The 10295-nt window shown below is 44.0% G+C and overlaps 1 protein-coding gene across 1 annotated transcript in view; it reads right to left on the bottom strand.

The window, feature by feature from the left end:
* Positions 1-7060: 7060 nt before the first annotated feature.
* The window catches only part of LOC109917111 (BTB (POZ) domain containing 9), a 35747-nt gene continuing 32512 nt past the window's right edge, over positions 7061-10295 (bottom strand). Inside the window, exon 7 of the mRNA XM_048596597.1 lies at positions 7061-7119. Within this exon, the coding sequence (XP_048452554.1) occupies positions 7061-7119 (59 nt within the window). The remainder of the gene's footprint in view (positions 7120-10295) is intronic.

Below are 10295 nucleotides of genomic sequence, written 5' to 3'. Positions count from 1 at the left end.
GATATCTGTTAAGGCCCCAGCTATTTCCTCTCTCGCTTCCCTCTGTAACCTGGGATAGATTCCATCTGGACCTGGGGACTTGTCCACCCTAATGTCTTTTAGAATACCCAACATTCCCCCCTCCTTATGCCGACCTGACTGAGAGTAATCAAACATCGATCCCTAACCTCAACATCCGTCATGTCCCTCTCCTCAGTGAATACCGACGCAAAGTACTCATTAAGAATCTCACTCATTTTCTCTGACTCCTCGCACAACTTTCTTCCTTTGTCCTTGAGTGGGCCAACCCTTTCTCTAGTTACCCTCTTGTTCCTTAAGTATGAATAAAAGTCTTTGGGATTTTCCTTAACCCTGTTTGCTAAAGATATTTCTTGACCCGTTTTAGCCCTCTTAATTCCTCCTTTCAGATTGGTCCTACTTTCCCGATATTCTTCCAAAGCTTCGTATGTTTTCAGTCGCCTAGACCTTATGTATGCTCCCTTTTTCCTCTTTGCTCGTCTCACAATTTCACCTGTCATCCATGGTTCCTTAATCTTGCCCTTTCTATCCCTCATTTTCACAGGGACATGTCTATCCTGCACTCGAATCAACCTCCCTTTAAAAGCCTCTCACATATCAAACGTGGATTTACCCTCAAGCAGCTGCTCCCAATCCACATTCCCCAGTCCTGCCGAATTTTGCTATAGTTGGCCTTCCCCCAATTCAGCACTCTTCCTTTAGGACCACTCTTGTCTTTGTCCATCAGTATTCTAAAACTTACGGAATTGTGATCACTATTCCCAAAGTAATCCCCTACTGAAACTTCAACCACCTGGCCGGGCCCCTTCCCGAGTTGGACTATTTACGTACTGCTCTCGAAAACCCTCCTGGATGCTCCTTACAAATTCTGCTCCATCTAAACCCCTAACACTAAGTGAATCCCAGTCAATGTTGGGAAAATTAAAATCTCCCATCACCACCACCCTGTTGCTCCTACATCTTTCCATAATCTGTCTACATATTTGTACCTCTATCTCACGCTGGCTGTTGGGAGGCCTGTAGTACAGTCCCAACATTGTTACTGCACCCTTCCTATTTCTGAGCTCTGCTCATATTGCCTCACTGCTCGAGTCCTCCATAGTGCCCTCCTTCAGCACAGCTGTGATATCCTCTTTGACCAGTAATGCAACTCCTCCATCCCTTTAACCTCCCTTTCTATCCCGCCTGAAGCATCTATATCCTGGGATATTTAGTTGCCAATCTTGCCCTTCCCTCAACCAAGTCTCAGTAAGAGCAATAACATCATACTCCCAGGTACTAATCCAAGCCCTAAGTTCATCTGCCTTACCTACTACACTTCTCGCATTAAAACAAATGCACCTCAGACCACCAGTTCCTATGCATTCATCATCTGCTCTCTGCCTACTCTTCCCCTTAGTCACACTGACTTCATTATCTAGTTCCTTACAGGCTTTAGTTACTACCTCCATACTGTCCACTAACCTCCTCATTTGGTTCCCATCCCCCTGCCACATTAGTTTAAACCCTCCCCAACAGCGTTAGCAAAAGCAGCCCCTAGCCCCTGCCCAGGTGTAGACTGTCCGATTTGTAATAGTCCCACCTCCCCCAGAACCGGTCCCAATGTCCCAAAAATCTGAACCCCTTGCACCTGCACCATCTCTCAAGCCACTCATTTACCCTGCCTATTCTTTCATACTCTGACTAGCATGTGGCACTGGTAGCAATCCTGAGATTACTACCTCTGAGGTCCTACTTTTTAACTTGACTCCTAACTCCCTAAATTTTGCTTGTAGGACCTCATCCTGTTTTTTATCTACATCATTGGTGCCTATCGTTGATGAACTGTTGGTAAAACCTGCATTTAGAATAGGGAACTTAATTTGAATTAATGATATCTTCAATGTCTAACTTAACATTGCTGCTCAAGGATGAGGTGCAGCCATCGATACTCATTAGGCTGTACGAACACAGTATTGATCGACTGAAACAAACACAGAGAATGCAGGATAAACTCAGAAGATCTGATAGCATCTATGGAAAGAAATATAGTTAATCTTTCAAGCCCTATAAGACTCTTCTTTAGAACTGACAAACAACAGTCTTGTAGAGTAGGAAGGTACTTCCACAAATACAAGCTCATCTCAATAATAACCCTAGACCTGACGGAATACATCCTAGAATATTAAAGGAAGTAGCTACAGAGATAGTCGATGCACTGGTAGTAATTTTCCAGGAATCCTTCCATTCTGGAGAAGTCCCTGGGGATTGGAAAACTGCCTGTGTAACACCTTTATTGAAAACAGGAAGGAGGCAGGAAACAGAACTGTCAGCCAGTTAGCTTAATGCCTGCTATTGGTAAAATGTTAGAGTCTATTGTAAAAGATGCAATTGTAGAGTATTTAGAAATATATAATATGTTCAAGCAGAGTCAGCATAGCTTCATGACCATAAGGCCATAAGACACAGGAGTAGAATTAGGCCATTTAGCCCATTGGGCCTGCTCCGCCATTTGGCAGGGTGGCTCAGGGCAGCATGGTGGCACAGTGGTTAGCACTGCTGCCACCCAGCATCAGTGACCGGGTTCAATACCCGCCTCAGGCAACTATCTGTGTGGAGTTTGCACATTCTCCCTGTATCTGTGTGGGTTTCTTCCAGGTGCTCCGGTTTCCTCCCAAAGGCCAAAGATGTGCAGGTTAGGTGGATTGGCCATGCTAAATTGCCCATAGTGTTTCGGTGGGTTAGCCATGGGAAATGCAATGCTACAGGGATAGAATGGATGGGATGCTCTTTGGAGGGTCGATGTGGATTTGACGGACTGAATAGCCTCACTCCACACTGTACGGATTCTGTGATTCTGTTCGATCATGGATGATATGCTCCTCAACCCCATTCTCCATGATGGGGATATCACACCTGACAGATTTACAGGAATTCTTTGAGGAAGTAACAAGCAGAACAGATAAAGGGCAAGCAGTAGATGTAATATATTTGGACTTCAGAAGGCATTTGATAAAGGTACCACACATTAGGTTACTTAAAACGATGACAGTCCATGGCAGTGTGAGCAGTAAATTACGTGGATACAGGATCGCCATCAAATAGAAGACAGAGGTGGGATAAGGGAGGCATTTTCAGGATGCAGCCTAAAACTAGTGGAATGCCACAGGGATCAGTGCTGGGGCCACCGTTACTTACAATAAAAATGAATGACTTATATGAGGAAAGTGAATGTACTATAGCCAAGTTTGTGGATGACACAAAATTAGGTGGAAAGGCAAGTGGTGAGAATGACAGAGTGTCTGCAGAGGAACATAGACAGGTGAAGTCAATGGATAAAGACTCGGCAGATTGAATATAATATGGGGGCAATGTGAGGTTCGGAAGTTTGGCAGGAAGGATAGAACATAGAACAGTACAGCACAGTACAGGCCTGTCGGCCCATGATGTTGTGCTGACCTATTATCCTACTAAGATCAATCTACCCTGCATACTCTACATTTTACTATCCTCCATGTGCCTATCCAAGAGTCACTCAAAAGTCTCTAAAGTATCTGACTCCACTACCACTGCTGGCAGCGCACTGCACACGCCCACCACTCTCTGTGTAAAGAACCTACCTCTGACATCTCCCCTATACCTTCCACCTTAAAATTATGCCCCCTCGTAATAGTCATTTCCGCCCTAGGAAAAAGTCTGTGGCTATCCACTCTATCTATGCCTCTCATCATCTTGTAAAATAGAAGAGCTGAATATTATTTAAATGGAGAAAGACTGCAGAAAGTTATAGAAGAGAGGGATTTGGGAGACCTTGTCCATGAATCACAAAACCCTAACCCTATCGCAGTTCAGCAGGTAATAGGAAAGGCAAAGTGAAAGCTGGCCTTTATTTCAAAGTTAGTGGAGTACTAAGTAGGGAGGTTTTGCTAAAACTGTACAAAATATGGTATATTTAAATGATTTAGACTTGAACGTTGGAGGATCAATAAACAAAATTGTTGGGATGGTAAAAAATGAGGATTGGCCTTAGAATATGGGTGGATACAGAATAGCTGCTCAGACAGGCTGATCAGTGACAAACAGAATTCAATCTGGATAAGTGTGAGGTGATTCACTTGGGCAGGACAAACAAGGCAAGGGAATACATGGTCAACAGTAGCACCCTGGGAAACCCCAAGGATCAGACGGACCTTGGTGTGCATGGACACCGGTCCCTTAAGGTATCAGGAAAAATGGATAAAGTCATTAAGAGGGCATATGGCATACTCACCTTTGTTAGCCGAAGCACTGCGTTTAAGGGCAGAGAGGTTTTGCTGGAAACGTATAAAACATTGGTAAGGTCACAGGTAGTGTACTTTGCACAGTTACAGAGCCCACATTATAGGAGAGATGTGATAGGGATGGAGAAGGTGCAGAGGAGATTTACAGCATGTTGCCTGGGCTTGAAAGTTTCAGTTATGAAAAAAGATTAGACAGACTGGAACTTTTCCTTAGGAGATTGAGACAGAACATGATTGAAATGTATACAATTGAAGGGCACAGATAGGGAACTTAATTTGAATTAATGATATCTTCAATGTCTATTTCCTTGCTCCGCAGACACACTAAAAATTGCAGAATGATTACGATGTACAAAGAGGCTATTCAGCCCACTGTGTCTGCACCAGCTCTCTCCAAGAGAGATTCACATCTCCCTGTCAACAACAGTGCTCGGAATCCCCAGTAAGGGCCATCAACTGGGTCTGACCCACCTCCTGCACCTCTGCCCTTACCCCCTCTCTTCCCTCATGCTACAGCGATAGGGTTCCCCTTGTCCTTTCCTACCATCCCACCAGCATCCACATCCAGAGGACCATTAGCTGCCACTTCCACCACCTCCAGTGAGATGCCACCACCGGATGCACATTTCCCTCCCCTCCCTGGTCACCCTTCTGCAGGGACCGTTCCCTCTGGGACACATAACCCACATAGAACATAGAACAGTACAGCACAGTACAGGCCCTTCGGCCCACAATGTTGTGCTGAACTTTTACCCTAATCATAAGGTCTATCTAACCTCCACCCCTACCTTTTACTATCGTCCAAATGCCTATTTAATAGCCGCTTAAATGCCCCTAATGAGGCCGACTCCACTACCCTCTCCGGCAATGCATTCCACGCCCCGACCACCCTCTGAGTAAAGAACCTACCTCTGACGTCTCCCCTATGTCTACCTCCACTCACTTTAAAACTATGCCCCCTTGTAATAGCTACCTCCACCCTAGGAAAAAGTCTCTGGCTGTCTACTCTATCTATACCTCTGATCATTTTGTACACCTCATGTCTCTGGACATTCTTGCTTCACTCCCAACACTGTCCCATAGCCTCACAGCACCTTTCCCTGCAACCGCAGGTGTAACACCTGCCCATTTCCCTCCTCCCTCCTCAGTATCCAAGGGCCCAAACATACCTTCCAGGTGAAGCAGCACTTTACCCGCGTTTCCCAGAATCTAGTCTACTGCATTCACTGCTCAAAATGTGGTCTTCTCTACATTGGGGAAACGAAGCGTAGACTGGGTGACTGCTTCACAGAACACCTATGTTCACTCCGCAAAAGAGATCCCGAGCTTTGCTTTGCCTGCCACTTTAATGCACCACCCTGTTCCCTGGCCAACATCTCTGTCTCAGGCTTGCTCCAGCAAAGCTCAGCACAAGCCGGAAGAACACCAAATCATTTTCCACTTGGGGATCTTGCAATCCTTTGGACTCTATATTGTGTTCAATAACTTTAGGGCTTGGGGAATGAGCCAGGGTGGGATGCTCTTTAGAGGGGCGGTGTGGAATTGTTGGGCTGAATGGCCTGCTTCCACACTGTAGGAATTCTATGATGATTTAAGACAACATTGTCCTAGCTAACATCAGTTCTGAGGAATGATCATTCCACCTGAAACGTTAATGCTGATTTCTCCCCACAGATGCTGCCAGACCTGCTGAGCTTTCTAAGCAATTTCGGTTTTTGTTTCTGATTTACAGCAGCCGCAGTTCTTTTGTTTTTATAAGGTTTAGAGGAGATGAGATGAAAACTTTTTTCACCCAGAAGGTGGTGGGAAACTCTTTACATGTAAGACTGGTAGAGTCTGAAACCCTTCTAACACTTGAGTATTTAGATGTTTACTTGCAATAACAAGGCATAAAAGGCTATGAGTCAAGAACTAGAAAATGGGATTGGAACAGCTAGGTGGTTGTTTTTGGTTGGTGCAGATTTAATGGTCCAAAAGGCCTTTTCTGCGTTGTAGATTTCTTTGTGTCTCTAGGGCACCCCTCAGAACACAGCTGGAATACTGTGCAAAAACAGAAGTTGCTGGAAAAGCTCAGCAGGTCTGGCAGCATCTGTGAAGAAAAAAAAAAATCAGAGTTAACGTTTCGGGTCCGGTGACCCTTCCTCAGGGAGAGTTGAGTGGATTGGGTTTGCATGTGTAGCAAATAGAAGATTCAGAGGTGACTTTATTCGTACAAACAAAATGCTTCAGGAACTTGACAGGGTAGATGCAACAATGTTGTTTCTCCCTAGTCAAAGACCAGACAGCACAATCTCAGAAAAAGAAGTCACACATTTAAGACAGAGACGAGGAGGAATTTCATCTCTGAAAGGGTAATGACTCTGTGGAATTCTTTATTGAGATTGACATTTTTTAATCAGTAAGGGAATTAAGGGTTACGGGGAAAAGGCAAGAGAGTGGAGTCGAAGATCAGCAGATCAGTCATATAACTAATAGCCAAAAATTTAAATGTGAATGAAATGCAATTACAGCTTAATGAGCTAGCCTGCTGAAAAGTCTTGTGATAAGGGCCCATTTACCATGGAATTGTTATAAATGTTCCTAAACAAAAGAGGATTGGCAAGAATCTGCATAATCAAAAGACATGTACAGACCCGTCAACCAAAATGGGAGCAGCATCACCAACAAAAAATTATACCATCTCTACTGGGTGGGAGCAACCCACATGTCTCTGGTCTTAATGCAACATCCCATCAGAGATGAGAGCCATAACCTGCAAGGATTTGGAGAAGACAGGGAGAACCTCAGAGCAGCGCTTGTATGAAGAATGACCTTGAGTCAGGACTGAGAGGACAACGGAAACCTGCAGGAAGAACCAGTATGCAAAATGGTTCCTGAGCCAAGACTCAGTGAGGACCCTTTGTAGGAAGAACCAGATCAGCTCCACCTCTTTAAATCAAAGTCACTGAATCTTATTCCTATCCTTTATTAATAAATACTCGCTTATTAGTGGATGCAATGAGTGTGTGCTTATCTGCAATTCCAGTTGAACAGAGTGGCATTCTGACCCCTTGACTGAAAGGCAGGAAACAGAGGGTGATGAGAGAGTCTGTGACTGGAACTCTGTCCTCCCTCAGTGTTGGTCCCCTTGTTGTTTGTGATGTACGTTAATGATCTAGAATGCAAGTTGGCAGGGTAGCAAATAGTGAGAGGGCCAAGTGTTAACTGCGGGAGTATATTAAAGGACTAGTCAGGTGGGCAGAGCAGTGGCCAATGGAATTCAATCCAGCTAAGTGTGAGGTAACGAACTTGTGGAAGCCTAACAAGGCAAGGGAATGGTAGGGACCTTGGCATGCACATCAACAGGCCCTGAACATAGTAGGATGGGTAGAAAAGGTGATTAAGAAGGCAGATGGGATTCTTGCCTTAATTAATTGAGGCAAAGAATGCAAAATTTGATGGGCCAAATGGTCTTTTACTGCGCTGTAAATCTCCGTGGCTGTATGATTAAGAGCAAAGGGGTTATGCTGGAACTGCATAAAATGTTAATTAGGTCAAAACTGGAGCAGTGCCTACAACTTTGGTCAACACACTATCGGATGCGAATGAGGAGACTTACCAGGATGTTGCCTAGACTGGAGAGTTTGAGCCGCAAGGAAAGATTGGATAGACTGGGGCTATTTTCCTTGGAGTAGCAAAGGTTGACAAGGAACCTGAGAGAGGTGCTCAAGATTATGAAGGGCATTGATAAGGTGGATAGGTAGGCACTTTCTCCAAATAGTACAGGGGTCGATATCAGGGGGCATAAATTTAAGGTCAGAGTAGAAGGCTAAGAGGAGAACTGTTGAGAATTTCCTTCACTCAAAGGGTTGTGGGAGTGTGGAACTCACTGGCTGAAAAGGTGGTTGATTCATAAGCAATACTGAGATATTCACTTATGTTGCCAAAGCCTCCAGGGCTATGGAGCTGGAAAATGGGATGTTGACTAGCATGGACATGTTGGGCCAAATGGCTTCACTCCGCGCTGTAGAAGTCAATCACTTCTATACCAATCTTACCTCAACTCTCATCAGTCTCTGAATTACCACTCATGCTTATTTATTAATGAAGGAGACACCTTCTTAAATGTCACCTTCAACTCTTAAATATTGTGCCTTTAACGCTTAACTTCAATAAGAGGAATTGTTGTTAAAACAAACCAACTTTTTAAGTAATATTGATGGAAAACAGAAACAAAAATGCTGCATTAAGCTTTTGATTGTTCTGGCTCTTTAGATTCTAGCTCAACATCCCCCATCATCACAGAAATGGAAGTAAGAGTTTACCTGGAGGTATAAGTAAAATTTGATGCAAACAGTCTTACCTCTCAGGAGACAACCTAAAGACAGCTAATAGCAAAGAGCCAGTCAATACATTGCAATGGGCACGGTGGGGTGGGTAGTAGGAAAGGTGTTTCAAATAGAGATACACATATTTAACATCAACCAATGTTGATGAGAAATCACTGCACAGTTGCCTCAGATTCCTCTTCTAAGATTATAATGAGCAGCAGCTGCATCTACAAAGATCAAGTCAAACTGACACAATAACAAGAGAGTGAAACTCTATGTGGCATGACACAGAGGAAGAATGAGGTCCTGTGTTAGCATAAACCACAAGAAGCATGAGCAGAAGCAGGCCATTCAGCTCGAGTCAGCTCCACCCATCACTGAGGTCATAGGCAATCGGAATCTTCAACTCCACTTTCCTGTTATTCCCTATAATCCGTGATTTCCCTGCTGATTAAGAATCTGTCCATCTCAACTTGAATATATTTAATGACCCAGCTTCAACGGCCCTCTGTGGTAAAGAAATCTGCAGATTCATTATCCTCTAAGCGCAATAATTCCTCCTTATCTCAACCTTAAATGTATGACCCCTCATTCTGAGATTATGCCCTCTGGACCTCGACTCTCTTCACCAGGGGAACCAACCTTCCTGCATCTACCCTGTCAAGTCTTCTAAGAATCTTATATGTTTCAATAAAGTTGCCTCATTCTTTTAAACTCCAATGAGTACAAGCTCAATCTACTCAACCTCTCCTCATCGGACCTGGTATCAGCAATGTGAGCCATCTCTGGTTTCCAAATGCCAGCCAATATATCTTTCATAGATAAGGGGTCCAAAACTGCTCACCACATTCCAGCTGTGGTCTAACTGGTACCTTGTATAGCTTTAGAAAGACTTCCCTAATTTTATACTCGATTCTCTTTGAAATAAAAGCCAACAGTCCAAATGCCTTCCCTATTATCCACTGAACATGGATACTAACTTTTTGCGATTGATGAATGAGGACTCTCACATCCCTCTGTTTTGCAGTTTTCTGCAGTCTTTCTCCACTGAAATAACATTCAGTTCCTCTATTCTTTGTAAAAAAAAAACCGCATAACCTCACATTCTCCCACATTATATTCCATCTGCCAAGTTTTATCCCCACTTGTTTAACCTATCCATATCCCTCTGCAGACTTTATGTGTTATTCTCAACATTTGCCCTCCCACCTACTTTTGTGCAATCTGCAAACTCTCTGCAGTGCATTCACTTTCCGAATTCCAGTCATTAATATACAAAGGAAAAACAAGAAGTAAAGACTGTTATGTATGTGCACCTTTAAGAGAGCGGGGTAACCTGGAAGTGGAAGCTAGAGGAACTACCTAGGACTGACTGTGGAGCTGAGAGGATGCACAATAAAATATTCCATGTGCATAGATCACTGAAAGTTGCCACCCAGGTTGATAGCGTTGTTAAGAAGGCGTACAGTATGTTAGGTTTTATTGGTAGAGGGATTGAGTTTCGGAGCCATGAGGTCATGTTGCAGCTGTACAAAACTCTGTTGCGGCCGCACTTGGAGTATTACGTACAGTTCTGGTCACCGCATTATAGGAAGGATGTGGAAACATTGGAAAGGGTGCAGAGGAGATTTACCAGGATGTTGCCTGGTATGGACAGAAGATCTTATGAGGAAAGGCTGAGGGTCTTGAGGCTGTTTTTGTTAGAGAG

Source organism: Rhincodon typus, chromosome 5 (assembly GCF_021869965.1).
Source record: "Rhincodon typus isolate 14 chromosome 5, sRhiTyp1.1, whole genome shotgun sequence".
NCBI classification, from domain to species: domain Eukaryota; kingdom Metazoa; phylum Chordata; class Chondrichthyes; order Orectolobiformes; family Rhincodontidae; genus Rhincodon; species Rhincodon typus.
The sequence above is the reverse complement of the archived record's forward strand: the minus strand, read 5'-3'. Positions and strand labels throughout refer to the sequence as shown.